The following is a 14,227-nucleotide window of genomic DNA, read 5'->3' on the forward strand; positions in this document are numbered from 1 at the left end:
TCATGTCTTGAGGTGGACTGCCTCATGGCAAAAGTGTAGAGTGTAGGACCCGATCCAGGATTGAAAATGAGATGGGAGTTCAAGAGTCAGTTGGGGCGAGGGAAAGTGCCTTGAAACATCTGGAAGTACCGTGCTGGACAAGTGATCAGGTGTGGATGAGTCTGAAGGTGCTCACAAGAGCCAGTGGAGTGAGCCCTGGAGAGGGCTTTGAGGGGGGCAGAGGTCTTCAAACGATAGGGGAGAAAGCGATTAAGGGGATCTGAGGTTGGGCATCTAACCAGGGAGGTGGAATGCTGGTATTGGAGAGCTGGTGGTTGGTTTGCAGGCAGTCTTGCATAGGAGGGGTAAAAAATCTGTATTATGCTCCCTACTTTAAGAAGTTCAGAGTAAAATTTCTTGATTTTTGAAGACATTGTCATTAGTCATGTATGTATTTTTAAGCAGGTAAAAAGCATTTAAAACTAGATAGATATTTGTTATAACCATAGCTTTTCCCCCAAACAAAAAATTTATATATATCACCAAACCCTCAACCCGGCACCCCATACTCACCCTCCACACCCTGCTTGTTTATTTAATTTGCAGCGTGGTCTGCTTTAACTATAGTAGATGCGCTATAGAATCTTTGTTTATTGTGTATTTTTGGGTGAAAGCGCCCCATACCGGGCTTTCACTTTAATGTTGACCACGCCCCTTTCTTTAGAAATTGCTCACTGTAACCTGAATACAGCGAGCAGCGTCTAAAGAAAGAGTCGCGGCCATCATTAAAGTGGTCTCGCATTTGCGAGAGTTTGAGCTATTGGCATAATAAATATTACGATGCCAACAGCTTAAACTCTTGCAAATGCGAGACCTATTGCATTGAAAATGCTTTTTTTAAATGTTGTGTGGGGCTGCAGGGAGCATCGCAGCCCCCCTGGTAAATTATTATTATTATTTTTTTTTTTAAGTTCCAGTAAGTCTGCTGGGACATTCAATTCATGAACCCAGGAGAGGTTACCAAACTCCTTTAAAGCACTCCTAGCTGGAGCTGCATGTTAGCTGGAGTGCGAGGACACCTTGTGGTTAGTTCTATGTTTGTTTTTTGTGGCTTGAAGAATGTTAAAAAGACTCTACGCATGTTTATAGTTGTTTTAAAGAAAAATGTTATTTTATGTGACAGTGATTATTGTTAATCATTACCATGAATACACATAGAGAGTGGTATTGCGCAGCCGCCAGACGGGTGACTGGTGCACAAGGTTCACGTTTTGATCCCCGGCGCTGGTGGCAGCTCAGCATCATGTGACTCTGGGCAGTAGCTCACTTAGTCTCCCTGACGACCCCCAGCGCCTTGAAACCCTTAAGGGGGTGATATGTTTGCGCTTTACAGATTGGAATTATTATTATTATGTTGGATTATAGTTAAATTGTGATGTTTTATTGCCAAAGCCAGTCAGTCAGCTTTATATATGTTAATAAAGTAAATAGGCCCACTTTTTATATTTTGATGTTCTGACCGTTTGACAAAGCCGGTAGTTGTGCCTTTCTTAAAATGACACTCTTTATATTGTTAGGCGACAGTTGGGTGTGCAGCTTGGTGGGGGAGGGGTTAGCCGTCTGTGTCATTATATTTAGGAATTTTAATATTATCCTACTGTACATTAAAAAAAAGTTGAAATTCATTGAAAAACCAGAGGTTAATGGGATGTTATAGTTACGTGAAAATTTCAGGTAAAACATACAATTTTAAACGCATAAACCAACTGACATTCACCAGTTATAGTTGCCTCAAATAACTCTCGCCATACACTGCTAATTAGCTCACATATTACATTTAGTCATGACATGTTCTATGACATCATTGATAATATCACTGCAACATCTGAAATGACATTATTGATGACAACCGTGTGCACAGGGGTCCCTAGTAATAATTACTTTAGGGCTCCGCCACCAGGCCTAGGAAGTCGCAGTAGTTTTACCCTGCCACTCGTTTTCTAAAAAATGTATTTCCGGAGCAGGAGACTGACTAGTGCAACATTTTTGTTGATGATGTGGCAGCCAATCAGATCTTATCTTTAGATCTGTTGGATCTACTGATCCTCCGCGTCTCTATATATACATATATATTAAACCTTGGTTTCTCAAAAACTACTTAACAGATTTACCGCAAATCACAAAAACATGCTTTCTGGATCAAGCTCTACCTTTCTGCCAAATGTGGTGTAATTCTGTTCAGTAATTTTAGCTGTAGCTGTGTCTGATTTTCCTCTGGGAAATTGCGTGCAGAAAAAGGCGTTTTGGTACACATTCCTCCACCCCCCCGCCCCCCCCCCCCCAATTTTCCTCTGTCCCCTCTTGATGGAGCACCCTGATACCTTCCAGGTAGAAGCGGAGGTGGATGAGACTGTTTGTTTTTGGGGAAAATTTTGTGAAGATTCCTCAAGCAGTACAAACGGTATAAGCAAACTAAAAAAAGCGTAGTACTAACCGTAACTATCCAGTGGCGACTGCCACTGGTAATGTATGTATATTAAATGTTGATTTGAACGTGTCATTAAGACTCTGGAGGTAGAAGTTTGAGCAGACTGCTTGTTACTCCAGCTTTCCTATTAGTGGGAGTACTTTTAGAGAGCAAAAGGACTAGAATGACTTATCTAGTGGTAACCAAACCCCTGTTGCTCTGCTGTCTCGAACACCGTCAGACCTGTAGGGTGGGGGGGAGGGGGGGTCTGCTGATGTGCCCCACAATGCACTTCTGCTTACAGCCCTTAATAATTTAGGGACAACTTTTTTTCATTATTAATTTTCCTTTTATTTTACAAAAGTAAAAAGACCAACATTAAGCATCCAGTGTACATTTAGAGGGAGTAAGATGACTTTTGGATGATAATAGGAGAGACAACCGTAGATCATAAATCACAGCAGTGAGCACTATACACGGATTTGGAAGTAGAACAAGTGGTGAGCAAGTCCGACCTTCTCCAGCAGGAGAGTAAAGCACCTGTGTGCCCAAAGACCAATTCATGCAAGACCACACCTTGAGTGAGCACATGCTGAGGAGCAGGTGCTAGATTCCAAACAAAGGCCTGCTTGGGGGAGAATGTCACAGCTTCATAAGGGGTCTGACTGTTCATACACCCAAGGAGCTTGGTCTCTCCAACCTTGTTTTGAGCAGAGGTGAAAGTACACTTGATAGCCCCTATAAGGAAGTGTATTAAATATATAATTTTTACAAAAACAAATTCTTGGCTTACATCAGATCTCAAAACGTGTTTAATGGTAAGTTGTGAAAGAGGAAGGGAAAGGTTGTTGGTTCAGAGGCGCTTTAGAAAGGCACACGTGTGAACTGCAGATGAACAACAATTCCCTTCAAGGTGAGAGCATGTGCATGGTTGATAAAGAGCATGTACATACAACCCTGCAACTTGGCAACAAATGAATGCCCAACATACATCTGACTGCACCTGTGCTCTGTTCAGGTTTTAAACTCATGGCCTTCCACTGCATCAATCCTCATTTCCACAAGGCCCATAAAGGCAGGCAACCTTTCTTCCAAGCTCCCATACTCTCCACCCCTCTCACTTTAAACCCGCGCTTTTCATCTGTGGTCTTTTATTGTGCCATTCACATTTTCTTCCGCCCACTACAGCATAAAGTCAGTGGGTCGGCCCACTTCAGCCATTGTCTAACTTCGCTGTGAGTGACTGCATTCTCTTCTTGTACAATATGCATTTACATAGAAAAAGCAGTTCCTTTAGTGCCAGAGACTGTTGGCCTAATTTGTGCATTTGATGAAACAAAAATATTTTTAAATAGTTTTACAAAAACCATTACAAATCAAAAAAGTGTTGGCAAACCCAAAAGGTTGACAGCCAACCCCAGATTGTCGGTGCCAAAGCTAGTTTTTTCCTAAATTCAAGTGCTACTGCAATCAATTTACTCTAAGATGTCTGTAGGTCAAACATTTCAGGACTGTTAGCTGTAGTCCTACTACTCTTGGATGCCACTTAGAATGGAGTTCTAGCTTGCTGTTTTGCTACTTAAGGAGAGCACACATGCAAGTAAGCCGAGAGTTATATGAAACTGGAAGTAAAACAAAATTGTCGATTCTTGTGCATTACTGTCAGTGGTTTCTATCAAATGTAGTCACTGTCTCCATAATTCCATATGAACTGTTAAAGATCCATATTGCTAAAGTGTGGCTTTAGTATTGTGCATAGTCTGCTTTTTCCGACAGCTGTTTGGTCACTTTTGTGTGTTCTGTGCAAAAGTCTCAGGACCCAGTTCATATGGCACAAAGAACTGTATCCCTATCAATACGCTCTTCCTTTGAATCTGATCTGACCTGCGTCCTTTCTTGGTTTTAGTTACTGGGATTCGTCGTACGATAATGATGTCATGGACAACCGGGTGGGACTCAACCTGTTGTACGCTCAAGTAAGTGCTCATCTCCAGGTAATTTTTCAATTCCTTTGTCCCTCATTTCCTTTTGGCACCCAGTGAATGTAAATATTAATGTACAACTAATGATTTAAAAAAGACTAAGGCAACGGGACTTCTTCAGGGCAATAAGACACATACAAGATAAAATAATCCTACAATTCAGACAGTACACAAAAATAATTTTTTAACATTCATTTTCATTTTACAATTCATTATTTACATTAATTACTACGTAAAACATGTCCATTTCAATTCAACTAAATTCATTGTGCGCAATATGCCGCATATATTAGTAGATACCTTTACATATTTTCGGTGTTCATAACATCAAAGCCGCAGTACCATAACCAACACCCATCCCTTGTTAAATTAACATATCACGGACTCCATTACATGAAAACAATTCTCCTTAAATGTCACTGTATGGTATGTAGGGACGTAACCAGTTTCTACTTTTTCATAAATAGGGAGATGTCAATGGTTCGTGAGTTTATTGAAGTATGTTGATATTTAAGTATACCTGTTTTTCTGTTCTTTGTATATATGGTAGCAAGTACAGTTAGTTGTCTTCCCTGCATGAAAACTCGGAAGATAACGATTGATCGTATCTTCAGAGTTTTCATGGAATGGAGTCCATGATATGTTAATTTAACAAGGGATGGATGTTGGTTATGGTACTGCGGCTCAGATTTAAAAAACACAGAAAATATCTGTGTATGTACTAATAAATGCAACATATTGCACAGTGCATTTAGTTGAATTGAAATGGACTTTTTATGTTGTGATTATTGTAAATAATGAATTGTATGAAATGAAAATTAATGTTTTAAAATAATTTGTTGTGTAGTGTCTACATTGTTTAAGTTTAATTTGAATAAATTGTATGTGTCTTGCAGCCCTGAAAAAGTCACAGATGGGTCCAAACACATTAGTTATTGCTACAAAGTAAAGAGGTTAAAAAAAAAAGATGAATAAAAGATTTATTCTAAAGACAAATCTGAGTCTGTGCACTATGTGTCTTTGCTTGAATTAATTTAAGATTGTCTAGTTAAGTTGCATGTTGATAATACAATTAGGAGATAATCTATGTGGAAATAATTTTTTCTGAACTTTTGCTTCCTGAAGTCTGTGGAGTCCTCTGGCTAGTTACAATTAATTCAAGCCAGTTTCTGCCCCCCCCCCTCACAGTGAGGGTAAGTCAAGAGATGAATTGGACTGATTACTCCACTCAGTCGTATTTGTGAGACTGGGTATGCAGACACCTCTGCACACCGCTTTGGGAACTCTGGAGTTCCGCATTGCTTCTGTGTGCTCGGCGCCCAGTGCAGGGATGCGAATAGAGCTTGTTGGTCTGGCGTAGGGAAACTCTTCTAACATGTTGTCGCTTACGTTCATAGACCGTCTCTGACATCGAACGAGGGTGGATCCTTGTGAATAAGGACCAGCATCGGCAGCTGAAATCTCTGCAGGAGAAAGTATCCAAAAAGGAGGTAGGTTTGGGGGTGTGTGTGTGTGTGTGTGTGCGCGCTTTGCACATGAGAATTGCTGTCATCAGGAGATTGGCTTCCACTTTTGTTTAGTTTGAGTCTCGCAAGGTTAAGCTTTCCACAGGGCTATGCAGCAGCTTGTAAAAGCTGTAGAGAAAAAACTGAAAAGATGCATCCTGGAACAACTTCCCTACTCTGATCCAGCGACCTCTCTCTCTCCTGCTCTTCAGGAAAGAGCTAAAAGCCATCCCCTTCTAGCAGCACCTCACCCTCATGTAAACCTCTGTAAGATGGACCACTTACCAGTTTGTATTCCACAGTTTCCTGCTTGCATCCCCTCCACTGATTCCCCTATCTGACTTAATTTTTGCACAGTTCTCCACTGCAATGTAGCTGTGTTAATGCCCAGACATTAATATTTAAATGTTCTGTTTCCTGGCCAGCGATTACCTGCATTTTATCCCATACTATATGGTGTCCTTTACCATATGTTTGATGCACATGAACTTAAATTGTCGCCTTCAAATGCATTTTGAAAAACCCATTTAGATCCTGTTTTTTAGTACAGTCAAGACCTCATGGAGCATTGGAAAAATGTACGCAGAGAAAGCAAGAATGCAGAGCAAATATTGAGTGTAGGCTTCAACACCTTGTGGATCCAAGAAACCCTAGTCTGTAGATGATCGCTTGTATTGGACCAGTGCAAGTAAATCTGAAATTAACAAAGTATTTATAATCATCTGCAACCTGAAAGGACCGTAACTCTAATATAAAACTGAATTATCAAAAATATGTAGAACATCTCACCAAATGGAGGAGAGGGGTCTGAGTATCTGTCTGAAAGGAGTGTGGCCTCTTGTTTGCATGGTTTAGCAGGCACTGGGAGTGAGAAAGTATTTGAAAGTATAATAACATCTTGAACGTAATTGTATTTACATCCATATAGCTCTTACTGCCAGGATGAGATGTTGAAGCGTGTTTTTCCGGAACCCGAGCTCCATGGGTAGTCTAGTGTTCTTTCCATTGTACCGAGTCACATAAATAGCTCTGGGGAAGGTGCCCACCTCAAAGTCTTTTGGTTATGAAAGACATTGATTGGTGTCTTGTTGCTGGCTGTTAAAGTATTAAGCTTCTGACTGCATATATGGAAGGGAGAAAATGGAATCCGTCCATGGTAGTTTTGTTGTCTTCTTTGTGGGCGTTGTTCAGTATAGTTGTGTGTTCAGTCAGCACTTGAATAACTTTGATCAAGATGCTTTTCTGAGCCAAACCTGAGATGGCAAAATAATGAACACAATCTGTAATAGCTTAAAGCTGGAAATCTATTGATATCGCTAAGTAACACTTTACATTTTGCTATGCAATGGCTTGACTAGTGGCACAGTTTATTCTCTGGATGAAGCATCTGGTCCCTATCAATTGTTTAATAACTGCAGACGACAAGTCTGTGTGTGCGTACCCAATCACAATCCAGATTGAACAGATAGGCCATCTCATTGTGCTTCTGGCATTTCCTAACAAACTTTATCAATGCATTTCAGTGTTGAATCATGGTTTCATCTGGAGTGATGCTGTTGACGTTTCAGAATTGTAAGACACTAACTGGTCGTCCTGGTTCGTAAAGAGGCTGCCCCTCGCTACAGTTGACCCCAGCCACGAGGGCACCATCTGCAAGCCAAACGCTGGCTTCATGGCTACTCTGGTTTTCCATTTAATAAATTACACCTACAAGCCCCAGTCCGTGGTCTGCTAAAAATAGAGCATGGCAACCTACAGGTGACGGCCATGTCAAGGGACTGGGGGCAGCTAGGTGTTGGTCTCTTCTTTATGCAGAAAAGGCCTCTCTTCCACTAGATGAGGTGGAAACTCCTTTTGCTCACTATGGAAAACTAAACGCCTTGTGTTCTTCACAACTCTTGAATTGTTTACAGAGTGCCAGTGACAGAATGCAGATGACTTTTATTTTGCATTATAGTACTCGTGATAAATTCTCAGCCTTTCCTCTTTTCCTCCCCTTGCCCGACTCTAGTTCCTTGGATTTCAGGTTTTCATTGCAAGTGCCCGGTGTTACGGTCACATCTTGTACAGGTGTCAAATTTCCTAATCGGGTTTTAATATCCATTATAAGCAAATAAATTAGTAAAACAGGAAGAAATATGTTGCTTTTTGTAAATGCATTACCACTTTTAATCTTAAAATGTTGTGGAAAATGTAGAGGGTTCTTGTATTGTAATTCGTGGTCAGACGTTTTTGTTTTTGTAATTGCAGTTCATCCGCTTAGCACAGACCCTGAAGTATTACGGCTATCTCAAATTTGACCCTTGCATTACGGATTTCCCTGAGAAGGGTTGTCATGTGATTGTCAGCGCTGGCAACAATGAGCTGAACTTCCAGGTGAAGCTACCGAGCGAGCAGATGAAGGAAGGCAGCTTCAAGGTGACCCGCATGAGGTGCTGGCGGGTGACGTCCTCTGTGAGTTACAGTAAGACCGATGCAGCTTATTGCTGGCTTAATCATGATGGTGGAGATTTACTGTCCTGGTTCATATTGCAGGGTGGAAAGATGCTTCCTGTGTGCATGTATGCTTGACCATTTCTATCCCATAACCAAGAAATCCATTATCTCAACATGATGACCAAGAAAACATAACAACAAATGATATGTTGGTGGTAGGCTGGAAAATAGTGGGTGGAATGGGAATAGGGGTTCTTCCATAACTCAAAATAAAAGGAGCAGTAATGATTACCTTACACACATTGGGGACTGGGCGCTCCTACCATCTTCATATTTAACCTATTTTTTTTACCGCATTTGTTAAAGCCCTCTGCTATTAGCCACCAAACACCAAGAATGTTTACTCAACAATCACTGTAACTAATGGTCAACTTGTTGATATGCACTGAACGTTACACTTACTGTTCTGAAAAATGCAAAATAAAGGTTTAAAAAAAAAATTGATGGTCAACTGATAAAAGAACATAACATGCACTCTACGGGTAACACATTCGCAAGCCGGACCATAATCCGGTCTGCAACGGAAACCTCAGGCTTGCAGAAAATGTTTCAGTTGCCAACACAACAGCAGAAGTCTGCTGTAAAACACCCTTATGACAAACATAATAAATACATTGCAATGGTTTCTTGCTTCGAGCACGTTTATTTTGGCCGAACTCTAGATTTCACCCAGTCTGTCCTCTTCGATCAACGGTTACTGGCAATCTCCGGTAAATACGTTTAGAGAACCAAATAAACCTTCTGCTTATTCATAGAAGAGCAGTTCCATTGGGTAAACCGATATGTGGCTGACTGGATGCTTTTATGTTACTCCTGCATCCATCACTTTATCCCTTGCATTTGAGCATATAGTCATCTTGCCACATAATCAAAGTATGTGTATAAAAAAACCACGCAATATGCAGGATCTAACCTCGGTTGAAATTGCTGAGAGCCCTGAGGTCTCACATTCGGGTGAATGCCAGTGAAATCAAGAGTGGCATGCTGCCTTTGTGGATCTTTAGAGTCATTACAGTTTGCAGATGGCATTGACCCGTAGCCGCTGTATCATGCCAGTATAAGTTTTCTCACTACACCACTGTAAGGAGAAAGAAGTATTAGGACAGCACGATAATCCTAATGTTTTTTTTATTTTGGAGTCTGTAATGTAGCCATAATATGTAGCTAGGAAGCCTCTTCCATGAGGTGCTTCCAGCAGTGGAATTTGTCACTAATTGAATCCCTTCAGGATTAGTTGACGTTGTAGGTGGTTGGTTTGTGACTGGGTGTCTTCCCTCTCTGAAAGGCAGTGAGGCACATCAAGGGATTAACGCAAACCAGGAGCCATATGGGCAGATAGGACAGGACGTATGACATTTGGAATTGTGAGTATAAAAACAAAATGCTTTGTAAAGATTGGAAAATCACACATTTGACAGGACTATGTACTGCCACCTCCAAGATGCCCTTCTGGTCCCATCTCACATCTCCACGAATGCTCCTCTCATCTTATCCTGTTGTTCCAAGTGTGTCCTCATAAGACGTATGCTTTACTTGCCTGTTTGCTCTTCTTTACCGGGTCCAGCACCTGCCTAAACCTGTGCCTTGGGGGCTACAGCCATGCCTTGGGGGCTACAGCCGTGCCTTGGGGGCTAAAGCCGTGCCTTATGGTGATGGCAATAAGTTACTCTGAGTCTTCCTTGCCTTAGCGACTGTGTACTTGAATGAGGATGAGTACAGCAGAATCCCAGTAGCATTTGAACCCAGCCAGGCTCTCTTCCATCTCTGAATTCTCGAAGTCCGCATCCTCGGACGGTGTGCTTCTTTCACCGTCTCTTGTCTACTTGCAGCTCCTCTTTCTCCTTTGTTTGAGGACTGCAGTTTGGCGACAACTATTTATGGCAGGGTTCCATCTTAGTCTCTGGTCCAGGTTTGACACTTGACCACTGCAATTCTAAATCTTCAGATAATAATGTTCTCCTTTACATGTTGTTCAGTAGTGTCCCACCACTCCAAAGGAACGTATGTCATGAATGGAATTGTGTGCAGTAAAACCCCAGTTTGACATGTTTATGTTGCCACTTGGTCTGTAATGTCCTTATCTCTGATGTTCCATTGATGTGTGCCGATCCTTTGGTTGCAAGGACACAGTCTGTCGAGAACATGTGTTTACCGCAACATTACAAAATAAAATGATGGACAGTGTGTTTAAACTTTTCAAACACTCACCCCCAGTCACAGGTCTGGGTTTAATCCATTGTTTTTTTGCTTGCCACGTCATCCCAGTTTGGACCCAGCCGTATGCAGATCAGTCTAGATCCGGCTCCTCATGGGAACAGTCCAGCCCGAACTGCCAGGCCAGGTCCTCCCTGGGCCAGAAACAAGCATCTTGGGAATGGTTTTGGGGTATCACCTCTAATCAGCCAGGCTAGCTCGAATCCAGTGGCTCAGTGAGCACGGGACCCACGTCAGGGCATACCCAAACATAGCAACAAAATGATTGCTGGATTGTTGAAACTTTTCAAACACTCAACTCCCAGCCACAAATGGATGCGTTTACCCCGTAGCCTATTAAACGTATTGTAATCCAATCTGTAACATGGAAACTAGTTGATCTACAAAACTGGCTGCGAAAGTTCAAGTCTTTTCTATAAACATAACTTGGATTACATTTTCTAGAGTGGTTTTATAAGCAAATGCTGGACTAGTCCTCAAGTTGCAATGATTCCATCTCAATCAATTAGTGGGTTTTACCCCCATTATTTTAGGATGCATCTTCTCTTCCGCAGAGAGGTCCTTGCTCTCACAAGAGTTGTCTTGGATTCCTTTTTAGACCAAATAAAGTTGTTTAGGAAGTCTGGCCAGTGCTTGTTTTTCATTCATGGTCATTCTAACAATGGTGAAGTCATCTCAAAGCTCTGAATCACTTGCTGAATTGTGACCTACATTGACTTCTGCCATCCCATTCTTTGCAGACCAGTTTATTACACACTATGTAAATGAAAATCTGAAGGAAATTGTCTTGATGGGGAGTGATATACTCCGTCTTTCACGGCATTGGATAAAGCAATGAGGCGACATATACTGTAAGATGGAATAATTAAAGTGTGAGAGATACCAGCATTGGAGAACCACGGTTACAGGCAAATGCACGAACTCAAGTAACATCACGACCCATCACGCTTCGTCAAGTGAAGAGAATGACATGTGGACATGTCTCGCCTTCATGAAGGTTTCCGATCTTAATTATGTTGAGAAAACTGAATCCTTGAGTGCCCTTTAAGCAGCGCTTGCATAGCTGAGAGCCATCTGTATTGTTTATTTAGGAGTATTATTTATTTAGGAGTGCGAATGACAAGACCCAAAAGGATGTCTGGGTATATTATGCAAGAACAGATTAATTCTGCATTCAGGCAGTGGGTAAAAGAAGATTTTGACCTGTTTCACTGCATACAATAAGTTTACAAAGGAACTGTTTAGCTCCTGGACACAAGTGTGAAATAAAGTTGATGGTAGGGAGGGAAGATGCATGGTGCATCCCGTGTTGCAGACAGACGTTTACGGCGGGTAAGTCTCCAGTTTTCACTCTTTACATTCTATGCAACAAAAATGACCCAAACCATTTCAGGACAAGACTTTCTATCCCTAAATGGCTTCTTGAGGAGCATCCGAATGAACCCCACTGATTTATCAATGAGTATTTGTTTGCAAGAACACACAATCGGCTGAAGGCGTGCTTTGTTCTTCCAGGTGCCAATGACCAATGGAACAGGGAATAGCAGCCCCGGGAAAACAGAGGTGAAGCTGGAGCTGGCCTTTGAGTACTTAATGAGCAAAGACCGGCTGCAATGGGTGACCATCACCAGCCCTCAGGTATGAGGTGTAGTACTCTGGCTGGGGTTGTTCGAAAGGCACTTTTTAAAAGTATGAAAATTCTGAACTGATACTTATTTAGTGACTCACTGCTGATTTAGGAAAACACTGTCATACAAGTTATTGCAATCATTTTTTAATCAACCTGACAACTGGTTTGTGATTTGTGTATGTAAAAGAGGCAATCCCACATTCTAGATTTGCAAAACTAAGCTTTTTGTGTGTTTTGATGAAAAATGTGCAAGTGAGTAATTAGTGCACTGAAAAGGCAGTCTTATTTACATTGCTAGGAACCACACATTTCAGCTCTCCACTCACATAGATAAACTAGAAGCCTCCTTTGCATAAAACAGGTGTGCTACACTAGAGCTACATACCAACTTTCTGTCCTGTCAATATATCTCGCAACTCAACGTAACGGATGTATCTGTAAAGTGTGTGCGGATCCTCGTAGCATTTGTTAGCACTATTAACAGATGTTTGTCATCTCCTTAGTGGTTCTGACTCCATTGACCTTTAGAAAGCTGGGTGACCCACAGGATCCAAATCACTGACCATGGGGTTAAACACACATTCCAGAAGTGGATGCGTTAGTCCACTGAGATATTAGACCTGGCTGTCTCGTCCCGGCATTATCAGTCCTCAATGTCTCATCACAAAAAACAGCACAATCTCGACCTACAAGCTGTCAGTGTCTCATCACAGCTGGTGCTTTCTGACTTATCCAAAATTAACACATCAGTCTATCTCAGGGGTCCGAAAAAGTACCAAAAAGGGGAGTAAAGAGGTATCTGGATAGAATCTACCTCCTGTATAACTTTTCATAAACAATGTAATTCTATCCTAATTCAAATAAAGACTAGTTGGTATTTTTATTTTATTTATAGTGATGTGAAAGAAGGTGTGTGATTCATGAGATGCCATGGAAAGACACTAAGTGTTTTTAAAATACCTCTCACACACTATGAATCCCATAGTGTCATGCTTCATCATGTGGGTCTTCCCGTCCCTCTACGGGGTCTTGGCGTGCTACAACCTGCGAATACGGGGGAGCACTGTTGTTTATGAAAGAATAGGCTATTGTGGTGAGGGAGTGAGCGTGGTAGGGTTAGTGAAGATTCACAAAAATAAAAAAAAAATTCACTGGCTGGTAGAAAAAACTACTTTATTTTTTTCTCCGTCTGGGAACGTTAAAAAGGGGATAAGGTGTAGGGGGTGCGTCTTAATGCGATACCCCCTACTGGGTCAACATGTTTCGTAAGCAGTCCCCACTGCTTTACTCATCCGGACCGGATGTGATCCCTACTACACTCAGTTTATCAAACTGATTTTATATGTATGTATGCCTATTTTAAAAAAAACCCACAAAGAATGTGTGGCTGTAGTTGCTTAGGGGTACATTGATCCCTGTATTCAATAACCGACTTGGTATACTATTAGGTGTGATACACGGGCTTCCTGAGCTTGCACTGGAGAGGAGGATGACTCGAATAAACAGTGATTCAAGATCCTTTCCTTGCCTTAAATGTGCCTCCGTGCTGCTCCGTGGATGGTATCTCAGGGGTCTACAATGGGTAGCTCACGAGTCACTGGTAGCTCCTGAGCCCAATATAGCCTTATTGAAAAAGGTCACTTTGCAAGATAAAAACAAGAATTTCTTTGAGTGTGTAAACCAAAAATAAAACTTGCATATTTGATAGAAAACCATGTATTTTGAAAACCAAACATGCTGATGTTTGGAAATAAAATGATTGAAAATCTAAAACCGATTTAAACTACTCTTTGAATGACAGTTCATGTCTAGCTGTGGAGAGTTACAGCTTTTATAATTTCCTTTGTTCCAATGGACACTTACTGTTGTGGCACTTATTTCCTTAGTCATGTGGAGGCATTTTTTTATGATAGTTTCCTGACATTGCTGTTAGCAACTCTGTTTTATATGTCGG

General features: G+C 41.4%; 1 protein-coding gene across 2 annotated transcripts in view; it reads left to right on the forward strand.

The window, feature by feature from the left end:
• Positions 1-14,227, forward strand: part of SNX17 (sorting nexin 17) — a 199,095-nt gene that overhangs the window by 163,953 nt on the left and 20,915 nt on the right. For both annotated transcript variants that reach the window (XM_085613293.1, XM_085613294.1), the window contains exons 8-11: positions 4,353-4,422; positions 5,826-5,918; positions 8,184-8,387; positions 12,159-12,281. In XM_085613293.1, the coding sequence (XP_085469419.1) occupies positions 4,353-4,422; positions 5,826-5,918; positions 8,184-8,387; positions 12,159-12,281 (490 nt within the window). The remainder of the gene's footprint in view (positions 1-4,352; positions 4,423-5,825; positions 5,919-8,183; positions 8,388-12,158; positions 12,282-14,227) is intronic.

Source organism: Triturus cristatus, chromosome 6, assembly GCF_964204655.1.
Source record: "Triturus cristatus chromosome 6, aTriCri1.1, whole genome shotgun sequence".
In the NCBI taxonomy this organism is placed as follows: Eukaryota; Metazoa; Chordata; class Amphibia; order Caudata; family Salamandridae; genus Triturus; species Triturus cristatus.